Genomic DNA, 25,399 nt, shown 5'->3' on the forward strand with positions numbered 1-25,399 from the left:
GAACTGGAAGGACTACTCCGTTCTTGTATGTGTCAGTCAGTTAGCAGAGACATCTTGCAGGTATGAGGATACTTAAGTTGGCTGTATTTTAAGCAGAATTCACTTACTGCACTGTTATGAATGCGATTATTATTAGTGTCCATTTGGAATATTTTACAAACCCTAACCTGGACTGAATGGACATTGTAGCATTGGGCATTTCCATTCCTGTATTTCAGTCCAAAGGTTAACAGCTATACATAAATGTCTATAAATATCTCTGGATTAACAAACAAACTTAAAACTTCATAGGTACCATAAACACACAAAACGTAGCGCCCCTAAAATTCTGCAACATTTTGGTTGAAACTTCTGCAGCATAAGTTAGCAAATTGTATTCGGTGTCGTTTTTGTAATAGAAACTGACACATTGCAGTAGCAGTGGGGTTGCATGCTTGTAGTAGTAGCTTGAAATTGGAAACTAGTCTCCTATGGGTAACAGTAATCACTTACAATATGATGTAATGCTTGAAGCCACCTGTTGGGAGATATAGTTTCCCATAGGAATATATTTTTTCAACCCAAGGGAAAACAACTCTCTCTAACTCCAGTCTCTCTCTAGCTGCATTTTTATTGACCTCTATGTACTGTAGCATCAGAATTACCCTGCAGGTGAAGCTTTTAGGTGACAGAGGCCATATCATCCTATCTCAGTCAATTTAAAAGATGGCTCATTTTTGTCACTAAAATGTAATCTGGCTAGGATAAATAAAAATTGAAAATCCTGATGTAGGCAGCATGGAATCTGGAAATATATTTAAAAGTAAACATCAAATGAATAGATATTACCCCTGGAATAATCAATTTTACTAAATTTTTGATTAATATATATATTAATCAAATCCAATCTAAATTAACGATCCAGATAAGATTTCACAAGGGGTGAAACCTTGGAATCAGGCCACTTATCTGAGTGTCTTTAGCTCTAATGCTTCAAGTCAAACTTTTGTTTTGATATATTGGCCTGTTGCTGCATAATGAACTGTATGTGAACCTTTCATGCTAAGGGCAATAAGAAAGCCCAAGTTTTTAATTTTAGAAAGGTTTTGAAAATTTGGGCCAAAACTTTTGAGCACAGGTGTCTAAAGGTATTTGTTTTTCTTTAGTCCAATTTTCAGAGGTGACGAATACTTAGGCCTTGTCTACACTACGAGAGTACTTCGATTTTAGTTAATTCGACTATGTGGAATCGATATTACTAAGTCGAACGTGTGTGTCCACACTAAGGACAGTAATTCGACTTTGTGAGACTTTGTGAGTCCACACTAACGGGGCAAGCGTCGACATTGGAAGCGGTGCACTGTGGGCAGCTATCCCACAGTTCCCGCAGTCCCCCCTGCCCATTGGAATTCTGGGTCGAGCCCCAAATGCCTTCTGGGTAAAAAAATGTGTCGAGGGTGCTTTTGGGCGCCTGTCGTCATCCGTCCGTCACTCAAGCCCTCCCTCCCTCCCTGAAAGCGCCGGCGGGAAATAATTTCGCGCGCTTTTCTGATTACTGACAGCGCGGACGCCACAGCAGTGCGAGCATGGATCCCGCTGCGACCATCGCTGCAGTTGTGGCAGTTCTCAACGCCTCGCAGCTTCTCCTCCACCTGTACCAGAGGCAGCTGCAGATCAATCATGAGAGGAGGCTACGGCACTACCGTGACGGCATGAAGTCGGACACTAGCTCCGACCTCTCTGAGAACATGAGACCCAGCGCCCAGGACATCTCGCTGTCACTGGGTCTTGTTGATACTGTTGAACGGCGATTCTGGGCCCGTGAAACCAGCACGGAATGGTGGGACCGCATAGTGCTGCAGGTCTGGGATGAATCCCAGTGGCTGCGCAACTTTCGCATGCGGAAGGGGACTTTCATAGAACTGTGTGAGTTGCTGTCCCCTGCCCTGAAGCGAAAGGACACCCGGATGCGGGCAGCCCTGACTGTCCAGAAGCGAGTGGCCATAGCCCTCTGGAAGCTCGCAACGCCAGACAGCTACCGGTCCGTCGCTAACCAGTTTGGCGTGGGCAAGTCTACCGTGGGGGTTGCTGTTATGCAAGTAGCCAGGGCAATCGTCAAGCTACTGCTATCTAAGGTAGTGACCCTGGGAAACGTTGAGCTCATCAGAGATGGCTTTGCCGAGATGGGATTCCCAAACTGCGGTGGGGCTATAGATGGGACTCACATCCCTATCCTGGGACCGGACCACCAGGCCAGCCAGTACATAAACAGAAAGGGATACTTTTCCATGGTGCTGCAAGCACTGGTGGACCATCGGGGACGTTTTACCAATATCTACGTTGGGTGGCCTGGCAAGGTTCATGACGCTAGGGTGTTCAGGAACTCTGGTCTGTGTAGACGGCTGCAGGAAGGTATTTACTTCCCGGACCACAAAGTAACTGTTGGGGATGTGGAGATGCCTACAGTCATCCTCGGGGACCCTGCATACCCGCTAATGCCCTGGCTCATGAAGCCCTACACTGGCGCACTGGACTCAGGGAAAGAACTATTCAACTACCGGCTCAGCAAGTGCAGAATGGTGGTGGAGTGTGCTTTTGGCCGTCTCAAGGGCAGATGGAGAAGCCTACTCACTCGCTGTGATCTCAGCGAGACCAATATCCCCATTGTGATAGCTGCTTGCTGTGTGCTCCACAATTTGTGTGAGAGCAAGGGGGAGACCTATATGTCAGGGTGGGAGGTTGAGGCAAATAGCCTGGCTTCTGATTACGTCCAGCCAGACAGCAGGGCGATTAGAAGATCACAGCGGGACGCACTGTGCATCAGGGAGGCTTTGAAAGCCAGGTTCCTGACTGAACAGGGTCTACAGTGACTTTTTACTTTGTGGACACAGATGCTGAACCTGCCCCCGTTTCTTTACCCAGTTACTGTTGACTATCCTTCCAAGTTACATACCCCCTTCCCCACCTTCCCAACAAATAAAATCTGTTCTGTTCTGTTAATGAACAAGGTTCCCTTTTCTACTGTTTTCGCGGGAATGTTTTAAACCGGGGACGCAGACTGTGGCGGGGGGCGGGCTTACTGTTTTGATGCAAATGATGCTTCTAAAGTCCGGGAATGACAGGCTCCGCAGTGCTGCGTTGGTTGTTTCAACGCAGCCTGCCAGCAGTCCTGGGCGGGACTGGATGTATGTGTCGGCCAAGTGACTTTCTGGCAGGGGGTGGAGGGTAACAGATCCCCTGCTGCGTGGCTCTGTGATCCAGGATAAGGACCGCGGCATAGGATCTCTAACTGCCCTCCCCCGACACAAAGTCACAGATCAACCCCCTCGCACCCCAGAACAAGAAAACCGCCTCCCAGACTGACCAGGGTAACTGGTGACTGTGCTGTGTATGTGTCCTGATGCTGGACCTGCCCCCGCCTCTGTAGCCTGCTACAGGTGACTGTCCTGTCCAAGTAACAAACCCCTTCCCCCCCTTCAGACAGAATCCCCTCCAAAAGACACTCTCGGAAACAGTACTTAACAGAAACAGATGTTTTATTACGAACCGCACATGAAAAGGGGGGGGGAAGGAAACTTGGACATGGGCTAGTGTGAGATGGGTAGGAAAGGACTTTTCAAAGTTTGGAACGAGAGCCTTCCATTGCTGCAGCAGTGTGCAGTGGCCGACTGACAGTTTTAACGGCCCTTGCCGCCCCTCCTTCTTTGTACTTTTGGTGAGGGGGGTGTGGGACTTGGTGGCGGGGGAGGGCGGTTAGAGATAGACAGCAGCAGTGCTCTGTCCTCCTGCCTCCGGTCTTGCAGAACATCCACTAGGCGCCGGAGCGTCTCCGTTTGCTCCCTCATTAGTCCAAGCAGGGTTTGAGTAGCCTGCTGGTCCTCCTGGCGCCACCTCTCCTCCCGTTCCATGACTGCTCTGTGCATTTGTGACAAGTTCTCCCTCCACTGTGTCGTCTGGGCTGCCTGCTCTCGTGAGCACTCCATAAGTTCATAAAACATGTCTTCACGAGTTTTTCTCTTCCTTCTTCTAATCTGCGCTAGCCTCTGGGAGTGTAATGCCAGGCTGGGTTGGGAGACAGTCGCAGATGTGTCTGTGGGAATGGGAAAAAGGGAGTAAATTCCTGAGCCAGATAAATGAAGTTGCTAACAAAGAGCATAGTCTTTCTCTGTGAACAACACCATGCACTGCACCTTTCACATGCGCACTCAGGACAAGGTCGAATTTTCGGCCCTCGCCTTATGTGTCTGGGGTCCTGCAGTTGCGATCAGAGAAGCGTTGCAGGACACCTCTACTTCTGCTGCGGGCAAACATGGTAAGCCGTAGACTTGTGGCAGCTTAAACATGTAATAGTAGCACTGGGCTCCTTTCGCACTGAATGCAAGGCCACTCTCTGCTGGCAGCAATCAGGGAAGCATGAGCTCTGCCCCTGTCCCACCACCTCGCGGCTGTCCCCGGGAAAGATCCCTGTATGCTGCCCCTCTGCCGCCTCCACCGCGTGGCTGTAAAGCAGTCCAAATACTAACATTCCCCTCCCTAATTTAAAGCAGGGCGTCATGTGACATAACCCTCATGAGGATCTCGGAGACCGAGAGGGGAAGGATGCTGCGTGAATGCATGCAGAGGCCTGGGCCATATGCCGCCATGCTGTGCCGCGCACTGATCCCCGACTACCTCATGGACTCATGGCGTGGGAACGTGTGCTACCACGGGGGACCAAACAAGATTGCCCTGCCGTTGAACCTCGTGCGCATGCTGGAGCGGTACCTCCAGGAGAGCTATGCGGAGCTATCCCAGGAGGACTGTCTGTCCATTCCCGGGCACATTGACCGCCTTTTCCTTTAAGTTGAGCATAACGGACTACAGAGTGGAGGGGCCGTGTTGTGGACTAATCATGAATATCCGGACAGTACTTGATTTTCTATACATAGTTAGTACTAAAAAGTTTACTAAGCCAAATAAATCATGAACAACAAATTACTGAAATAGTTATTATTCCTGTTTTGTTATAAATAAAAGTTTCTATGTTTAACTGAGTGACTGAAAAGCCCATTCTTAACAATATAAATATTCCACTTATGTTAAAATGAAATGTTTAGATGTTTAAAGCACTCACTGCTTGATCCTTCCCCTGATTCGGTGTCCGGGGTAAGGGCTGTGGACGGTTGGTAGGGGATCTCTGTAAGGGTGATGAAGAGCTCCTGGCTGTCGTTGAAATCAGCGGTGCAAGCGCTGTCGACTGCCTCGTCCTCCTCATCTCCTTCCTCATCTTCCCCGTCACCTAACATTTCCGAGGAGGAACCGGTCGTGGACAATATCCCATCCTCGGAGTCCACGGTCACTGGTGGGGTAGTGGTGGCGGCCGCACCTAGGATGGAATGCAGTGCCTCGTAGAAACGTGATGTGTGGGGCTGGGATCCGGAGCGTCGGTTTGCCTCTTTGGTTTTTTGGTAGCCTTGTCTCAGCTCCTTGATTTTCACGCGGCACTGCGTTGCATCCCGGCTGTATCCTCTCTCTGCCATGGCTTTAGAGATCTTCTCATAGATCTTTGCATTCCTTCTTTTGGAGCGCAGCTCTGAAAGCACGGACTCATCGCCCCAGACAGCGATGAGATCCAACACCTCCCGATCAGTCCATGCTGGGGCCCTCTTTCTATTAGATTGCACGGCCAACTCTGCTGGAGAGCTCTGCATCGTTGCTAGTGCTGCTGAGCTCTCCACGCTGTCCAAACAGAAAATGAGATTCAAACTGGCCAGACAGGAAAAGGAATTCAAATTTTCCCGGGGCTTTTCCTGTGTGGCTGGTCAGAGCATCCGAGCTCGAAGTGCTGTCCAGAGCGTCAACAGAGTGGTGCACTGTGGGATAGCTCCCGGAGCTATTACCGTCGATTTCCATCCACACCTAGCCTAATTCGATATTGCCATTTCGAATTTAGCGCTACTCCTCTCGTTTTCGAGGATTACAGAAGTCGAATTTAAAAGAGCTCTATTTCGAACTAAGTAGCTTCCTGGTGTGGACGGGTGCAGGGTTAATTCGATGTAACGGCGCTAAATTCGATATAAGCTCCTAGTGTAGACCAGGCCTTAGAAATGTCACAGAAGCTAGTGGGTGCTGCATGTGCTTATCCTCTGTGCAAATTGGGCCACTTTTCCTTAGATGCCTAACTTTAGTCACTCACATTTGAAGATTTGAGTCATAGATTTTTTTTTTTCCAGGTGTTCTTCCCATTCTTGTATGTGAGTTGTAGATACTTTCATGTGTACATCACCAGCATGTTGAAGGGCGTACTTGAGTGAATGCTAAAAGTGACATATGGGAAGTTTAAGCTTTTTAGAATTTGGAAAAAGAAATTTATTGGGGTGTGTAAATAGTTTAAATTAACCCTCACTTTTTATTCTTAGTATCCCGCAGAAATAAGGAAGTATGATTATGATCCCAATTTTGCAATAAGAGGACTTCATTATGATGTACATCGGGTAGGTATAAATGATGTGGTGAGTTACGTGGCGCTGAATACATAGATTATGAACATAAATATTGCATTTTATAAATGTCATCAAAGGTTTTACCTTGTGCTGACATGTAGGCCCTTTGTTCTTTTTTTCCCTTATGTTTGTGACAGCTTGAATTGTTTTAAAGAGCGGTTTCGTCAAGGCTTTTATGACAAATCAAGTTGGAAGAGAATAAACACAAATATGCCAGTATTGTTAGGGAAAGTTATTTCTTCATGATTGTAATCCCATGTCATCTGAATAATACAGTTTCTAGTGGTTTTTACAAGCTCTGAATAAAATCCTTTGACAAAATACTCTGCTGCTCTTTACAAAGAATTTCTAATTGAAATTCTTGTAAAATTCATCCATATCTGAGCAATAAAGTCTTACTCCTTGTGACAGATAAAATGGTTATAGCTTTTATAACTGTATATAAGACTGCTTTTATGAAATGTAAATTGTCTGAAATTTTTGTTTTTGTTCAAGGCATTATTGATGAAGATTGATGCTTTTCACTATATTCAATTGGGAACAGTATACAGGTAGGTGGAATTATTGCTTAGGTGATATAAAACACACTCCTGTTTCTGAATCCACTGGATGCTCCTCTGAAAGCACATTGAAGAGTCAGGCCGGTAGCAATGTAGTACAGTGTATATTGTGTAGTCGTCTACTGGAAGGCATGGACACAGGTGTGCTCTTTACTGGCTGAACTAGAAGAAGGGATTCTCTATGGAGAGCTGGCTGGTCATACGGTGCTGACTCAGCACCTTGTCCCCAGCTGCTAACTTTCATTAAAAAACAGCTAAAAATACACTCAATGCTTCTACAGTGTTAGATTTCTATGTGAGTTTTGCCGCAGGGACACTGCAATCTCAAATGAGGAGGGAGAGATGCTCCTTGAGATTCTCTCTATTATGATATGGGTATTTCCACAAAAAAGTTAACATTATGTACCTACAGTAGCATAGGGAAAAATGTATTGTATTTGGAATGTGTACCATTAAATGTTCCCTTTAAGAAAAATCTATAGATGTTAGGTCATATTCCAGCTTCAGAACTTCCCTCTGTGTATGTTTTTTTGTGCCAGTTAACAATATACTTGGTAGGTAGATCATTATAGTACTTTTACTAGATAATCTGTTCCAGAAGCTGCCAGGGGAAGACAGGGGTGGATCATTCCAACTGCCCGGTCCTGTACACTCCCCCTGAAACTCCATTACTGGCCTTCTGTTGGAGAAGGCTGCTGGGCTAGATGGACTGTTGATTTGGCTCAGTATGGCAGTTCTTACGTTCTATTATGGTAGAGTCTCTCGTATATATGAGAAAATAGAAGATGGTGTGTGTGATATAAAGGTTTTAATGCAGCCATCGTGTTGATACTTGAAGTATCAAATCAATGTGTGTTATAAGTTATTAGAGTACCACTAAACCTTCTAATCACCTCCTCATGTGTTCTGATATGCAACACATCAAGTCCTCAGAGTCTATCTTGGGGTGCCTTCTATAACTGCAGCTTCCCACTTGGAAGCTGGGAAACTCCTCTCTACAGAGGTATATAAATAAAAACCAGAACCTTCAGTTCCAAAAAGAAAGACTTTTATACAATGAATTTAAGGCCGGGTTTTCAGGCTCCCAAATCTATTCCAGCAGTACAGTGGGATAACAACAGATCTTAGTCATAACACTTCTGTGTACAGAAAAAATGCACATGCCCAGGATCTTGCTTATTCTTATAGTCCTGGGCTGGTGTACTTCTAGGGAGAGAAGGAGGAGATGTGTTTGACAGGTTGATTTTATTTTATTTTATATTTTTAAAAAGGCAGCTGTATGAAGCTTTCCATAGGTTTGGAATATTGAAGTAAATGCTAGCTGGCTGGATTAGAGGATAGGTGAAGTGGTTAAAGGTGCATCATGATTTCATTTATCACATAGCTGTGCAGTATATCACCTTCTCACACACAGTTTGCATATTTATATAAATCAGTAGGTGTACTCAGAGTTAGGCATGCCCTTGCCATCTTTTAGCCTTGTCTGCATGAAGATTTCCTGCAGTCCTTACACTGGTGCCATTCCACCAATGCTTACTGTAACTGTACTATAGTACACCAGCAGGAGTGTAGGCCAGCCATGGTGTTCTATCTATCATGCCATGTAGCTTTACTCTGAACAGGGTAAAAGAAACCCCATATGTACACAGCTGACCTGCCAACTACGGTGATAAAATGGATCCATTGGCAAAGCTGATGTTAAACTTTTCTTCCACGCTCATAATTGAGCACACTCCTCCGTGCTGTCTCAAAAATGGTATAAATAGTACCTCTGAACATGCACTTAACAAATATCTACTGTCTACAGGTAGGCTTGTTATTAAATAAGTATATCATGATTCACAAAAGGTCTGTTTTGTGATACTCCAATGATATTTGGCAGACTTGTCTGGAAGTTAGACAGAATTCATGATTCATGTTCTTGGATCTGTTACACATTATTTGCCTAAGGTGTAATACAACTTCTTTGTTACTGTTTGATTATCATCATCCATTTTACAGTATGGCTAAAGAATACTTCACATTTCTTATAGTACTTTCTATCTGGAGTACTCTTAGAATCTCAAGTTGCTTTTTAAAAACTAATGTTTATGCCTCACGACACCTCTAAAGCAGGTAAGATGAGGAATCTGAGGTGCAGAATTCACCTGATTTACATCAGGTACTACAAGAAATCTGTGGCAGATCCAGAAATCCAGATGTCCTGATTTTCATTCCCATTTTTTAACCACAAGACTATCTTTTCTCACTAGTTCTTCCTATGGGGTGGGGGGTATGTGTTGTAAGTTTACTAATATGTCTGAAGTACTCTGAGGGTATGTCTACACAACGAAATTAGGTCGAATTTATAGAAGTCGGTTGTTTAGAAATTGTTTTTATAAGGTCGATTGTGTGTGTCCCCACACAAAATGCTCTAAGTGCATTAAGTTGGCGGACTGCGTCCACAGTACCGAGGCTAGCGTCAACTTCCAGAGCGTTGCACTGTGGTAGCTATCCCACAGTTCCCGCAGTCTCTGCTGCCCATTGGAATTCTGGGTTGAGATCCAAATGCCTGATGGGGCAAAAACAGTGTCACGGGTGATTCTGGGTACATGTCGTCAGACCCCTCCCTCTCTCCCTCCCTGCCGTGAAAGCAACGGCAGACAATCGTTTCGCGCCTTTTTTCAGCCCAGACACCATAGCACTGGGATCATGGAGCCCGCTCAGATCACCGTGGCAATTATGAGCACTTTAAACACCACACACATTATCCTGGAGTATATGCAGGACCAGAACTTGCCAAGGCAAAACCAGGCGAGGAGGCGACGGCAGCGCAGCAACGAGAGTGATGAGGAAATAGACATGGACATAGACCTCTCACAAAGTACGGGCCCCAGCAATGTGCAAATCATGGTGTTAATGGGGCAGGTTCATGCTGTGGAACGCCGATTCTGGGCCAGGGAAACAAGCACAGACTGGTGGGACCGCATAGTGTTGCAGGTGTGGGACGATTCCCAGTGGCTGCGAAACTTTCGCATGCGTAAGGGCACTTTCATGGAACTTTGTGAGTTGCTTTCCCCTGCCCTGAAGCGCCAGAATACCAAGATGAGAGCAGCCCTCACATTTGAGAAGCGAGTGGCGATAGCCCTGTGGAAGCTTGCAACGCCAGACAGCTACCGGTCAGTCGGGAATCAATTTGGAGTGGGTAAATCTACTGTGGGGGCTGCTGTGATCCAAGTAGCCAACGCAATCAAAGAGCTGCTGGTATCAAGGGTAGTGACTCTGGGAAACATGCAGGTCATAGTGGATGGCTTTGCTGCAATAGGATTCCCTAACTGTGGTGAGGCGATAGACGGAACCCATATCCCTATCTTGGCACTGGAGCACCAAGTCAGCGAGTATTGGTGGATCACAAGGGACGTTTCACTAACATCAACGTGGGATGGCCGGGAAAGGTATATGATGCTCGTGTCTTCAGGAACTCTGGTCTGTTTCAAAAGCTGCAGGAAGGGACTTTCTTCCCAGACCAGAAAATAACCGTTGGGGATGTTGAAATGCCTATAGTTATTCTTGGGGACCCAGCCTACCCCTTAATGCCATGGCTCATGAAGCCATACACAGGCAGCCTGGACAGTAGTCAGGACCTGTTCAACTATAGGCTGAGCAAGTGCAGAATGGTGGTAGAATGTGCATTTGGACGTTTAAAAGCACGCTGGCGCAGTTTACTGACTCGGATAGACCTCAGCGAAACCAATATTCCCATTGTTATTACTGCTTGCTGTGCGCTCCACAATATCTGTGAGAGTAAGGGGGAGACCTTTATGGCGGGGTGGGAGGTTGAGGCAAATCGCCTGGCTGCTGATTACGCGCAGTCAGACACCAGGGCGGTTAGAAGAGCACAGCAGGGTGCGGTGCGCATCAGAGAAGCTTTGAAAACCAGTTTCATGACTGGCCAGGCTATGGTGTGAAAGTTCTGTTTGTTTCTCCTTGATGACCCCCACCCCCCCGGTTCACTCTACTTCCCTGTAAGCTAACCACCCTCCCCTCCCCCCTTCGAGCACCGCTTGCAGAGGCAATAAAGTCATTGTTACTTCACATTCATGCATTCTTTATTAATTCATCACACAAATAGGGGGATAACTGCCAAGTTAGCCCAGGAGGGGTGGAGGAGGAGGGAAGTGCAGGGTGGGGGAGGAGATAAGGACAAGGACACACTGCACTTTAAAACTTATTGAAAGCCAGCCTTCTGTTGCTTGGGCAATCCTCTGGGATGGAGTGGCTGGGTGGCCGGAGGCTCCCCCACCGCGTTCTTGGGCGTCTGGGTGAGGAGGCAATGGAACTTGGGGAGGAGGGCTGTTGGTTACACAGGGGCTGTAGCAGCGGTCTGTGCTCCTGCTGCCTTTCTTGCAGCTCAACCATAGGCTGGTGCATATCAGTTTGATGCTCCAGCAGCCGGAGCATCGACTCTTGCCTTCTGTCAGCAAGCTGACGCCACCTATCCGCTTCAGCCCGCCACTTGCTCTCTTCAGCCCGCGATTCAGCCCGCCACCTCTCCTCGCGTTCATATTGTGCTTTTCTGCACTCTGACATTGTCTGCCTCCACGCATTCTGCTGTGCTCTGTCAGCGTGGGAGGACATCTGGAGCTCCGAGAACATGTCATCCCGAGTGCGCCTTTTTCGCCTTCTAATCTTCACTAGCCTCTGCGAAGGAGAAACATTTGCAGCTGGTGGAGGAGAAGGGAGAGGTGGTAGTTAAAAAGACACATTTTAGAGAACAATGGGTACACTCTTTCACGTTAAATTTTGCTGTTCACATTACACAGCACATGTGCTTTCATTACAAGGTCGCATTTTTCCTCTTATATTGAGGGCCTGCCGGTTTGGTGTGAGAGATCACTCACGCAGTGCCAGGCAACAGAATTTGGCTTGCAGGCAGTCATGGTAAGCCACAGTCTTTTGGCTTTTTTAACTTTCATAACGTGGGAATGGTTTCAAACAGCAGCGCCCTCATTTCCCATGCCAAGCGGCCGTTGGGTTGGCCATTTAAAATGGGTTAGCAATTTAAAAGGAGGGGCTGTGGTTTCCGGATTAATGTGCAGCACAAACCCAACTAACCCCTCTCCGCTCCCCCCCCCCCCCAATTCTCTGGAATGATCACTAACAGCGGGGAACATTTCTGTTCAGCAGAGCAGGAACAGGCACCTCTGAACATCCCCTTAATAAAATCACCCTATTTCAACCAGGTGACCGTGAATGATATCACTCTCCTGAGGATAACAAAGAGAGATAAGGAATGGATGTTGTCTGATGCCAGCAAACACCGGGACCATACGCTGCCATGCTTTGTTATGCAATGATTCCAGACTATGTGCTACTGGCCTGGCGTGGTAAAGTGTCCTACCATGGAGGACGGAATAAGGCAGCCCTCCCCAGAAACCTTTGGCAAAGGCTTTGGGAGTACATGAAGGAGAGCTTTCTGGAGATGTCCCTGGAGGATTTCCGCTCCATCCCCATACACATTAACAGACTTTTCCAGTAGCTGTACTGGCCGCGAATGCCAGGGCAAATTAATCATTAAACACGCTTGCTTTTAAACCATGTGTAATATTTACAAAGGTACATTCACCAGAGGTGCCTTGTGTGCCGTCAGGGTCTGGGAGCACGCCTTGGGTGGGTTCGGGGGTTACTGGTTCCAGGTCCAGGGTGAAAAACGTATCCTGGCTGTTGGGGAAACCGGTTTCTCCGCTTCCTTGCTGTGAGCTATCTTCAATGTCTTCATCATCATCTTCCTTGTCCCCAAAACCCGCTTCCGTGTTTCGTGATTCTCCATTGACGGAGTCAAAGCACAGGCTTGGGGTAGTGGTGGCTGCATCCCCTAGCATGGCATGCAGCTCAGCGTAGAAGCGGCATGTCTGCGGCTCTGCCCCGGACCTTCCGTTTGCCTCTCTGGCTTTGTGGTAGGCTTGCCTTAGCTCCTTAATTTTCACGCGGCACTGCTGTGCGTCCCTGTTATGGCCTCTGTCCTTCATGCCCTTTGAGACTTTTTCTAATGTTTTGGCATTTCGTTTACTGCTACGGAGTTCAGCTAGCACTGATTCGTCTCCCCATATGGCGAGCAGATCCCGTACCTCCCGTTCGGTCCATGCTGGAGCTCTTTTGCGATCCTGGGACTCCATCATGGTTACCTCTACTGATGAGCTCTGCGTGTTCACCTGGGCTCTCCACCATGCTGGGCAAACAGGAAATTCAAAATTTTGCAGGCCTTTTCCTGTCTACCTGGCTAGTGCATCTGAGTTGAGAGTGCTGTCCAGAGTGGTCACAATGGAGCACTCTGGGATAGCTCCCGGAGGCCAATACCGTCAAATTGCGTCCCCACTACCCCAAATCCGACCCGGAAAGGCCGGTTTCAGCGCTAATCCCCTCATCGGAGGTGGATTAAAGAAATCGATTTAAAGAGCCCTTTAAGTCGAAAAAAAGGGCTTCGTCGTGTGGACGGGTCCAGGCTTAAATTGAGGTAACGCTGCTAAATTCGACTTAAAATCGTAGTGTAGACCAGGCCTGAGATACTCAGTAAAAGGTGTTCAATACTGTAAGTGGTGGTGGTGGGGAAATAGCTATCTAATGACTGGTACAAATATAGACCTCCTTTTCCCCTCTGTATTATGATTTCGTTTCTAACATGTTTGTCACAGTTCCTTAATTATAATTTCAACTCAATGAGACTTAACTATATTAGGGTTAAAAAGAAATCTGGTTATTGCCTCAGTTAAGAAGGTTGCATTTTTTGGCCTCTATCCTTCAAGGTCACACTGCAGAATAATCTGGTTAAACACTATTGCATCATCTGTGCCTCGTGAAACAAAAGCAGAGAGGGAATTACATTTTATTGAGAAACTAGAAGCTGTAACTGCACTTTACAAGCCTTGGAGGCAAAGTTTTAATGGAGACTAATTAATTCACTTTTTTGAAGAAATAAAAAACTTTAAAAGCTGGAATGAGTTTCATGTGTGTCAGTTTGTTGAAATGCTACTTGTTTTGGAAGTTAGCAAGACGGTCTTTCTTAAATTGCAGACCAAGGTGTTTCTTATGGGAAACCATGGGATCGTATGATAGTATTGGTATTTTAAGAAGTTCAAGAACTGAGTTTGTATATGTAGTCAGGCTGTCATACAATAATTACCTGAAATTTCTGGTTGGACTTTTAAACTGAAACTAATATTGTTATTGCCAGAGGCCTCAGTGTCGTCCCAGATGAAGAAGTCATTGCAATGTATGATGGTTCCCATGTCCCCTTGGAACAAATGAGTGACTTTTATGGAAAGGTAAAAAACCCAAACTACTTCTGTTTAAAACTTACTAACTGAAACCCCATATGTGCCACTGACTTGTTTCATATTTTCAAAATGTTCCTGCTAATATTTGTTACATTCGTGCTTAGGGGCCCCGTTATATTAGGTGCTGTACAAACACATAGTAAGAGACAATCCCTGCCTTGAAGAGTTCACAATTAAAATAGACAAGACAAAGAGGGGGAGAAAAGTTTATCGCCCTCATGGGGACTAGAGGCCTAGAAAGCTTAAGTCACTTGTCAAGTGTCTCACAGGAAGTCTGTGGCAGTGTTGTAAAAAACCCAGATCTTTTGAGTCCTCATCCAGTACTTTAACTGCAAGACCATCCTTCTTCCTGGTTGGCACGAAGGTTTAGCTCATGGTACATCTGACTGCTCCATAGACTTGTTTGCTAGAAAGGTTGGGATGGGGCCACCAAAAAGACATTGCCAAGAGGAAGCTTTCAGTTAGAATTTTACTATGTGAGGAGGGTGATGCCCTCTATGGTGGGTCTATCACCTTCCTGTTTGGCACCAAGCCACTGTGCCTTCCTTCAGCCAAGAAGGGATGTGTTTGACTCCTTTGGGGGCCTATGAGTGTTGCCCCTAAATCAACCAGAAAGCTCTCTAGAGCAGTGTGAGGTACTTCTCCCCCAACTCCTGGTGCTGAGTATTCTTCCTCTGTGTTCCCATTTGTTCTCAGCCCAAAGAATTTAAAAACTAGACTCTCTCAAATCTGGTCCCTTGCATGGTAGTGTAGAGGCAGGTCCTGAATGTTTTGTTTTACATCCTTCATAGCATTGTAGTCTCAAAGAAGCTGTTCATTCTTCTGGGCTTAGCCTCCATACAACCCCAAGCAAAACATACCCATTTGCTCTCCGTGCGTGGCCCTTTTGGGAGCGGTTGGGTTTATTTACTTCTCTATTATGTTTTCTCAAGTGTTGGGAAATTTAAAATGGTGTTTAGCTTTTATGTCCTGGAAGAATTTATGTTCCTGGTTTTGTGGTTACAAAACCTTTATTGCTTTTTACCACTTCTCTTCAATAACCACTTGAAGGAAGCAAAATATTTTGAGTCTTATGGCTGGTCTGCACTGAAAACTTACATCAGCATAGCTACCTTTCTCAGGGACGTGAATAATCCAGGCCCCTCAAGAGACATAGCTAAGCCAACTCAACCACCGGTGTAGACATTGCTAGGCTGATGGAAGAATTCTTCCATTCATCTTGCTACTGCCTCTTGGGGAGGTGGATTAACTACAGTGATGGGAAAATACTTCCTGTTGTTGTAGCGAGTATCTACACTTAAAACACTATGGCACTGTAGGTGCAGTACTACAACTGTGCTGCTGTAGTGTTTTAAGTGTAGACATAACCTAAGCCTGTATAAACAGGTTCCTTAGTCGTCTTTAGCCTATGCAATAAATAGGAGAAGCAGACTGCAAAATTCTAGACAAAGGGTTCTGGGAGATTTCACATGATATCATTATTTAAACACATAGCTTGTAAAAATGTGGTGGTAATCCTAGATGGAATTACTGGTCCTTAAATTAAAAGCAGAATGCTTCTAACTTTATCATATTGATGTGTGGGTTTTCCCTTTTATTACTGCAAACAGAATTCTGCAGCAATAAAATGCCAATAGTAAAAAAAAAAAAAAAATTTGGCAATGAATCCAAAATGTTAGATTTATAGGATTTAGTTTTGGTAAATATTTCTGACATGCATGTCCTTATTTGCAGAGTTCACATGGAAAAACAATGAAGCAGTTCATGGATATATTTTCATTACCAGAGATGACTCTCCTCTCTTGTGTGAATGAATATTTTCTGAAAAACAACATAGATTATGAACCTGTTCATTTGTACAAAGATGTCAAGGTACGAATGAGATGTACAGGCACCTACATAATTATGCCTTTCTTTTATGACAACTCAAAGAAGTTTCAACCCCCTTTGGTTCTGCTTTACAGAACTAGAAAAAAAAAAATCTCAGCTTGTTATGGAGCTCCAGTTTCTTACAGAACAGTGCATTGCAATAAGAACTGCAAAAAGCTATGAAAAAGATGGTCAACCTTGAAAATCCGTAACTTGAAATCTTTTTGAAACCTTTTTTATTAAAATTCTAGTATATTTTTTGGGGGTGGGGGTGGGTTTGTGTATGTCTGTTGATCTGGGTTGAGAGGAGAATGGGAAAGGGTATAGAAATAAGACTCACTTCCATGTGAAAAATATTTGGCTGGATCAGCATGTGAAGCTATGCTATTAGATATTCCCTGCCAGCAAGGAACAGAAGGGCCATTAGGAACTCAGTTTAAAGTGTCCATGTATGTTTCCTCGATTTTATTTTTTTTTGGGTGCGTGTCCTCAGGCAGCAAAAAGTTGAGCAACTCAACTCTCCTGACTCCTAGTGAGGTATCTAAAAACTTAATTTTGAAAGAGGAAAAGAGAAATGTCATGATGTAATGTAGGACCAGAAAAAAAGTCCTGGGCATTTCCTGTCTGGAACAGCCTGATGGTGATTCTGCCATCTCTAGCCCACTTAAATTTTAAAATATAAAAAAGTTAGGTTTTTTTGTTTTTAAACACTACTTTTCTTGTATCTAGTCCAGTATTACAATTCTAAGGTAAAAACCTCCAGCTGTGATGTTGTGCCATGTTTGTGTGCATTCTGTCACCTTTCTCCATTAGACAAGAAACATTTTTTAACAAACTCTTTAGCTCACACGTAATTCTTTTGACATTGTCGGGCTTCCATCTTTTTTGAGAAGTTCTGAAGGTTTCCCAAAGCTCCAGTTTTTTTCTCTAGCTTCTGCCTTAGTATAAATAGATAAATCTTTGCTTTATCTCCCTTCTAAAAATATTTTAGATAGCCCATAGTGTTATCTAAGTCCTGGTGTGTAGCCACACCAGTAACAAAATGGCAGTAATACTCTTCCACCAGGGAGGCTCTGGCATAGCTCAAGCTGAGGAAAGCAGCCAAAATCCTTCTGAGTTCTTTTTTGTTTCTTTGTTTAAACTTTTAGCTTCTTTCATCTACTCATAAATCTCTCTCATTAAATGACAAGCTAGTTGGGAGTGATCCTAATTTGAGGCACTCTAAGACTTCAGTTTCCTCAGGAGGAAAGGAATGTGTGTCACTCTGAAGGTCAACAAAAATCTGTTCTGACTCGCACTCCATTAAGGGCCTTAGGCCACATTACCCTGAAGGGTGCTATATTGCAATCCTCACTTACGTAAAGCTTCTGTTGCACTAAGTTTCAAACTTCTGGGAAGTATGAAAATGATCCTATCTTGGAGTATAATCTTATTCTTAGCGTAGTAGTGACGTGCAAATAGTGAAGATAACATGGTAACATTGTTTTTAGGGGAAATAAAGATCATAGATCAGATAAATTAATTGCTATTAAAGCAACATACAGACATTGTCATAAAGACTCTTTATGAGTGCTGTATCGATCTTTGACAGGATTCAATCAGAGATGTCCACATCAAAGGAATAATGTACAGAGCAATTGAAGCAGATATTGGTAAGTAGTAGTGAGATTACATGTAGGGATTACTCTTGTCTCCATAATTTTACTGTTTCTTTCTTGCTTTCTTATAATACTTAAAAATCCTAGGTGGGGGGAGGATATTTTCAGCTTCACATGTCTCCCTTGGATTTTCTTCATTAAATATGACCTGCAATTATCAAAAGTTCTGGACCGTTTTCTAGTGAAAGTAGCAAAGTATTGATGTTCAACATGATATTAAAATTAATATTTTTCCTAGATAAGTACATCTGCTATGCTGAGCAGACCCGTGCAGTGTTAGGAAAGCTGGCTGATCATGGCAAGAAGTTATTTCTCATCACAAACAGTCCCAGTAGCTTTGTGTAAGTTTACTGCCATTTATTGCTAAACTATACTTCTAAAACTTTAAAAATCAAGGTAGTTTATTGTTTTGTCAATGTAAGTTCACCGCTGTCCTATTTCATTGTTAATGCTGTTGTGCTTTCTGTAGGGACAAAGGTATGAAGTTCATCGTTGGAAAGGACTGGAGGGATCTCTTTGATGTAGTCATTGTACAGGCTGACAAGCCAAATTTCTTCAATGATAAGAGAAGGTGGGTATTTGCTAATACACCATGGCTCAAGGGATTTACTCTGTGTAAGGTTATGTAACATATTATGAAACATTGTAAATTATCTGTATGTAATATAAAAATACAATTGTATTTGAAACCCTGTTTATACCATCATGAGCTAATGCAGGATTACAAAACCCTGGAGCCTGAATCGATAGCTGATCGTCTAGGGAGTAGTTAGTTCCAGTATCTACTACAGGACTGCTGGACTGAGTAAGGGCTGCAGGACTGTTCTATTATCGCCTGATATTGCAGTGTGTTTGAGTGCTCTCGCTTTCCAAGTCCAAATGGCTCAGCACCTTACAGGATCAGGCCTTGAGTTTGGAGATGTTCTTACTGATCTCTCTTTCACTAGGTGAGAGGCATTAAAGAGCAAACTGATTTGGCTGGAGTCCCTGGACAGCCTCTTACTGAAGTAAACAATTTAGAATGTGCCGTTTATATACAGATGTACCTGCTTGTCTTTTAAAAAGACTAATTCCTTTATACGTTTGTATAGTTTGGAGGGATTTTCTACCCTTGCTGTGATGGTTTTTTAACTATTCTGTTCCTCTTAATAAAAAACAAAATAAAATAGTACGCTGGTAAAGGAACTAGTTCCAGATATTCCCTTTGCTTTGTATGTATAAAACAAGGTATCTTGCCCATCTTTCATTCTTCATTTTTATTCTCTTCCCACCTCAACCTGGTTTACCAGTAGCATAGCACCGTCCCTCTGAGCAGGCAGGCTGATTTTGTGCCTTAACTCTGGATGCTCATAAATTTTAGATGAAAGCAAACAAGAGTTAATGTTTTACTGAGCAACTTTTCTTAAACTTTGGTATATCAAAGTCAATATAGTATATTGGCTGCATCTGGCTAAAGCTAAAGGTTAGAGACTTGGTTTTGAGAGAGTTAGGAGAATGTGCTCATTATACACCAATTTTTTTAACAATTGGGTGTTATTCGTATTCTCTTCCCCCCCACCCCAACTTTAAAAAGTGGCAGTCTTTCTGTGACAGAGTGACAATTCTATACAATTCTGCTGTTTTAGACCTTTTCGGAAGGTGAATGAAAAGGGAGAGTTGCTTTGGGACAAAATTCATAAATTGCAGAAAGGCCAGATTTACAAACAGGTACATTTCCAATATATCCTTCCATTACATATCTAGTTCCTATAATCTTATGTTTCTGTAGCCTTCATAATGGTTTTTTAAAATTAATTTAACGTACTGAAGGTAATTATATTGGTAACTGAATAATTTTTAAAAACATCCATTATTGGCATTGTAGACTTTCAGCATACTATATCATGTTCATTTTAAGTGTGATTAAATCTTATCTTGCAACAAAAATGGCGTGTATAATTTGAGCTATAGCATTTAATGAAATTGAGAGTATGACTTTAATATTTTCATACTGTAATAAATATTGTTTAGATTTGTTTTTAAACTTGTCAGATTTTCCTCAGTGTTCAGTACCTGGAAGTTGGATGTTACTTTAGTACACACACATCTTGCTGTTTTGTTTCTTCAGGGTAACTTATATGAATTTCTGAAGCTTACTGGCTGGAGAGGTTCCAAAGTTCTGTATTTTGGTGACCACATTTACAGTGATCTGGCAGTAAGTAACTGGTTTCTTTTCTTCTTCGTGTTCCATGGAAGCGAAAGCCTTTTTTCCAGATTGGAAAAAAAGGGATTCAATATTATAAACACTCAATTGATATTTCTAAATATTACATTTGAAAACAGCTAGGCTTGTAGAAGTAAACAAAATCAAAGCACATGACTGTAATACAAATTTAGAAAAGTAAAAATCATTTCCTGAAAAGGATGATCCTCATCATCTCCCCCAACTGCCTTGTAGCTTTTAACTAGTCTACAATTTCAGAACAGCCATATAAGCCTGCACACTTGAGATGGGCACTGTTTGTATCAGGTGTAACGGAGAATTTAAAGCAGATCTCCTGAAGTGCAGGATATTGCTGGTTTGGATGACATTTACCACCAACTGTAAATAAGGGAGTTTAAGGAATGAACTTCTGTTTTGAACTTCTCTATTAACAACATCTAGTTTTATGTTCCACTATCAATTACAGCCATAAAGTCTCTACTTTCTTCTCCTATCATGCTACACAAATGAAATAATGTACTAACTGATAGCTTTATATTAATTAAAACGCTGAAGCAGTGGTATCTATCTTCTGATTGTTGCCTCATGGGGCTTCCCTTACACCAATGGTTCTCAAGCTCTTCTGTTTCGTGATGCCATGTTACAACAAAAAAAGCTTCAGGACTCCCCATCCTGTCTTGCCATAAGGGCCCCGGTTCAGCAAAACACTTAAGCGCACACATAAATATTTTCCAGAATCAGGGCCCAAGAAAGAAAAGGACAGTCATGTTCCACTCAGGCACAGTGAAGAAGGAGGCTCAGGGAACTGGTTACAGTTCCCTGCTCCAGTTCCTATCAGCCCTGGCAGGAGTTTGAGTAGCTGGGGGCCTGTAACCACCCTTATGCCACTGTAGGCTTGGTTTAGTGGAGCACTGCTATCCATGCTCTGACGCTCCTCCCTCTCTCCTTATGCCTCCTTTAGCCTTACGCCTGCGGAGTTTCCTTGTGCCAGGGGAATTTCCTACTGGTCAGAATCCATTCACTTTGTGTCACCTGGATCTGCTCCCTAACTTTAGAAAAGTGGGATTTGAAGCTTTACGCTAAAATTAAACCTTTTTGCAAGTTGGTACAGTTGAACCACGGTGTTGAATGTTTTTGCTTACGCATAAGAAGTAATTTAATTAACATCTCTTTGGGCTAAAGTATAGTAAAGAAGTAAATCTCAGTTCTCTTAAGGCTTATACTTGCTTTTTGCAATTCTTGTTGGTAAATAGGATTTGACCCTGAAGCATGGATGGCGTACAGGTGCAATTATTCCAGAGTTACGATCGGAGATTAAAATCATGAACACAGAGCAGTACATTCAAACCATGACTTGGCTACAAACCCTGACTGGATTATTGGAACATATGCAGGTTTGTCGTACATGTGTGGCTTTTGTGTGTGTGTGTTTTTTTAAAATAGCTTTTATTTAACAGGGGGGATGCAGCCAACTCTTTAAGGGTTTGAATTAATGGCCTTACAAGTGTTTTCAGTCTGATTTTAATTTTGTTACGTTTAAGCTTTCAAATCTGATTGTAGGTACAATCATTCTTGCAATTGCAGTTTATTTGATAAGCCAGTTTACTCACAAACTCCCTTATAAAACACCCCTGCACTGAAACAAGAAGGAAATATTTTTGTTTAATCAGCAAAAACACTTTTTTTATATTGTTGATAATAGAAAGTACACTAAACCTGTACCAGGGCCATCATTCAAGTCTGATCATTATAAATAGAAGGGACAGATTTCTCCCTGTCCCTTCTATTTATAATGATCACACTTGATTCTTGACCCTTCTGATTTTTTTTCAGTGCACATAGGCAGTGCACCAGCATTACCATTTTAAGCAGCATTTTTTCCTTGTTCCAGCAACAAATGAGTTTTTTCCCCTTTATTGAACTCTTATTCTGCAAGCGTATGTTTAGTTAGTTGTTGACCACATTTATATTTCAGATTTACCAAGATCCAGATTCACAAATGATTTTACAGGAATGGAAAAAGGAAAGAAAAGAAATGAGGTAAGAAATGAACATTCAAATACTTGTTGCAATCAAAATGGTTTTTTGTTTGGACTTTCCCAGTTTTTTCCAGAAATCTATATCCTCTGTACTAGCTATTGATATGAATAGGGACAAGCATTTATATCTGTCTTCTATATGCCTCTCACACCGCTCCTGTCCCCCTCTGCACATGTGAATTCCTTCCCTGTGTGCCCTGCAGAGCCCTGTTCTCTTCTTTCCGATCCACAACACATGTATTATGGTCCCATATGAATGGCCTGAGTTACCCTGATGTTCCTCCCACCCTGCACAGGCCTGGTCCACCATCCCCAAATTCTGTATTTCCTCGCTCCCCTGTCCTCCCTACATTCAGCTGCTACCCATTGATAACAGTTCCATAAGGAAATTTTCGCATAACTCAAACCCATACTTCTCAATAAGGGGAATAGCATTCTTATGTTTTAAATTTTAAACTTCAAGAGACCTATGTCTGAGATGTCAGATTGTGTGTGTGAGAAGTTGAGGTTTGTGGAGTCTCTTGCTGGTTAGTTAAGGAACTTCCAAAAAAATAATGGGAGAGGGAAGGGGAAAGCCTTTGGAACCAGTTAATGCTGCTTCTTAACTCCCTCTTCCAGTCCCGTTTCCAAAAAGACTGCTATCAAATCTCTTCCAGTTGGAAAAATGGTGTCTGGGAAAGACTGGCTAGGATGCAGGAGCTCAAGAGTGAGAGTTTAAGGCTATGTCTATACTGCGTACCTTACAGCAGCACAGCTGTGACACTGTAAGGTCTCCCGTGTAGCTGCTCATTGCTGGTAGGAGAAAGCTCTCCTGCCAGCAAAATAAAGCCACCCCCATCGAGCAGCGGTAGCTTTGTCAGCATGTGAGCATCTCCCACCAGCAAAGCACCGTCCACACTGGCGCTTTTTGTCGGTAAAACTTTTTTGTCAGGGAAGCTTCCTCCCCCCCCACACGACACAAGTTTTACTGACAAAAGTGCAGTGTAGACATAGTCTTTGTGTGGGAAATGGAAATCTTTAAGACAAGGACAAAGATCTCTTCTGTGTCTCCTCCCCAGCCCTTCAGAATAAAAACTGGAAACGTTGGGAATCCAATCTTATGCCATTGGTTTCAGTGGGTGGAAGATCAAGGTCTTTCTTAATAATCACACTAAAGATATTTACTAAATTACCTATTATCACATGAAATGCCTTTCAAAGCAAGTTTAAGTGGCTTTGAGTGACAGCACTAAGAGAGTAGTATAAATAACTCCTTTTACGTTACAAGTTCTATTCATTTCAGATATTGGGTTATATAAATTGATTAAAAAGTATCTTTTTTTTTTTTTTATTCCCCTCCCCACCCCCCCTTGTCCTCTGTCTGTTTAAATGTTCTCTCTGGTAACAGGGAAGTGACCAGAAACTTCTTCAACTCGCAATTTGGGGGCTTATTCAGGACTGACCAGAATCCAACCTATTTCTTAAGGCGTTTATCTCGATTTGCTGATATTTACATGGCATCGCTGAGCTGTCTATTGAACTATGATCCCAATTACACATTTTATCCAAGGAGGACTCCTTTGCAGCATGAACTCCCTACCTGGTCAGACCAACTGTGCACTGGTACATTCAGAATACCCTTCCTGCAAGAGATGGTTCAGAACAAATGAGCTTTGGGTTTGTACCTGGGTTATTTTATAGCACCCCAAATGGATGAATATACCCATCAGTAACTACCAGAAGGTAGATTTATTTTTTTTAATCATGGAGTACGTTTATGTATCTTGATCCAGTTACTGGACTTCTGTCCTGATAGAGCAAGAATTCATATATAACTTGTCCCTCCTCCCCTGTATTACTCCTGGGGGAATTCTGTGCCAAAAACTTAAAAGTTACGCACACAGTATAATCACACCGGTTTCCATCATTTTGGTAGTTTATTTCAAAATACCTGTCAGCAAATATGTCTGTAACAATACAGACAACAAAAAAGATTCAAGAAATGTTTTTGACAAATAGATCCCTTATTAGGCATATTAATACAGATCTCTGAGTAATAACAGTTTTGTATTGTAGTTGAAATGAATTTCCCATACCCCTCCGAAACAGCGCAAAGGCTTGCGGGAGTTGGGTACAGAGGGGCTGATGGAGAGGGAACTAATTGCTGGGAAGGAGCCTGGGAATGAACCTGGAGGGTTGTTGGGTGTAGGTGGGAGAAGCAAGGAACATTTTTTTGTGGGGAGGAAGGGAGGGATTGTTAGGGAGTTGGGGAGCCTCCCCCATGCAGACCCAAGCTGACCCCTAGCCTCTCCCATTCAGTTGGACACATCTGCCTCCCCATGTGGCCCTGCACCCCCGTGCCCATGTGGTCATGCACCCTCACTCGCATTCAGCCCCTGGCTCAATGCTGTCATCTCACTAGCTCCTGGGCCTCTGCTCCAGTCTTCCCCCACCCCACTAGCCCTTCTGAACCCCAGTTTACCCCTCAGCAGCCGTGTGTGCCCCCCTCTGTCCATCTCTACCATGTTGCTTGCCTCCTCACCTGGCCCCACAGGCAGGGCACTGTGAGAAGGCAGCCTGTCCCCCTCCCTCTCTGCAGCTGGCTGCTCCGGCCCCTGAGCCGGCTGCCCTCTGTTCTGGTGCCACAGCAGCCCCGGCAGGCAAAAAATGTAATTGCAGTGTCTCTCCGGCAGAATCTATTTTCTGTGGGGAGAAAAAGAAATCTGCAGGGGACATGAATTCTGCAGGTGGCAGTGGTGCAGACTTCCCCCCAGGAGTATCGAGGTGTAAATCCTCTTAAAAATAATGAGACTTATGCTTGCACATAGAGGGGGAAAATAGACCCCCAAAACAGAATTGGCTGGCAGGGAAGATTTGTTTTTTCATATTGAAACTCGTATCTATAACCTTGTGGTTCATAAAGATACAAAAAATATATTGCTTATTTCTTCTGGTGCTGGTCTGATGGACCTTCACGTGATGACTCCAATGTATCTTGACATGACTGAAAAGCTTAAGTTCTATTGGGAGTTCAGAGAGACACAATTATCAAACAGTTTACAGTGAGGTGGAGAGGGAGTAGTGTAAGTATAGTCACTTTCTGTGCTGGATACTTGAGTTACAATAGATCTTTAAACCTGTAGTTTTACAGAGACTTATTAATGGGCTTCTTTTTCCTATCTGTACATGCATTTTACATTAGTGTAATCTAATAACCTGTGTTCTATATGTGATAAATATGTTGTCCCTGGGCGTAGGCCTACATTTTCAAATCTGACTTGTGACTTTGCGTGCCCAACTTTGGACCTCTTAAATGG

At 43.6% G+C, this 25,399-nt stretch overlaps 1 protein-coding gene across 1 annotated transcript in view; it reads left to right on the forward strand.

Annotated features, from left to right (window-relative positions):
• The window catches only part of NT5DC3 (5'-nucleotidase domain containing 3), a 35,301-nt gene extending 11,549 nt beyond the window's left edge, over positions 1 to 23,752 (forward strand). The window contains exons 3-14 of the mRNA XM_065416653.1: positions 6,378 to 6,452; positions 6,957 to 7,012; positions 14,232 to 14,322; positions 16,069 to 16,206; positions 17,795 to 17,855; positions 18,100 to 18,202; positions 18,331 to 18,432; positions 19,487 to 19,568; positions 19,969 to 20,055; positions 21,318 to 21,458; positions 22,040 to 22,104; positions 23,491 to 23,752. Of these exons, the coding sequence (XP_065272725.1) occupies positions 6,378 to 6,452; positions 6,957 to 7,012; positions 14,232 to 14,322; positions 16,069 to 16,206; positions 17,795 to 17,855; positions 18,100 to 18,202; positions 18,331 to 18,432; positions 19,487 to 19,568; positions 19,969 to 20,055; positions 21,318 to 21,458; positions 22,040 to 22,104; positions 23,491 to 23,752 (1,263 nt within the window). The remainder of the gene's footprint in view (positions 1 to 6,377; positions 6,453 to 6,956; positions 7,013 to 14,231; positions 14,323 to 16,068; positions 16,207 to 17,794; positions 17,856 to 18,099; positions 18,203 to 18,330; positions 18,433 to 19,486; positions 19,569 to 19,968; positions 20,056 to 21,317; positions 21,459 to 22,039; positions 22,105 to 23,490) is intronic.
• Positions 23,753 to 25,399: the final 1,647 nt, after the last annotated feature.

This window comes from Emys orbicularis, chromosome 1 (assembly GCF_028017835.1).
Source record: "Emys orbicularis isolate rEmyOrb1 chromosome 1, rEmyOrb1.hap1, whole genome shotgun sequence".
NCBI lineage: Eukaryota > Metazoa > Chordata > Testudines > Emydidae > Emys > Emys orbicularis.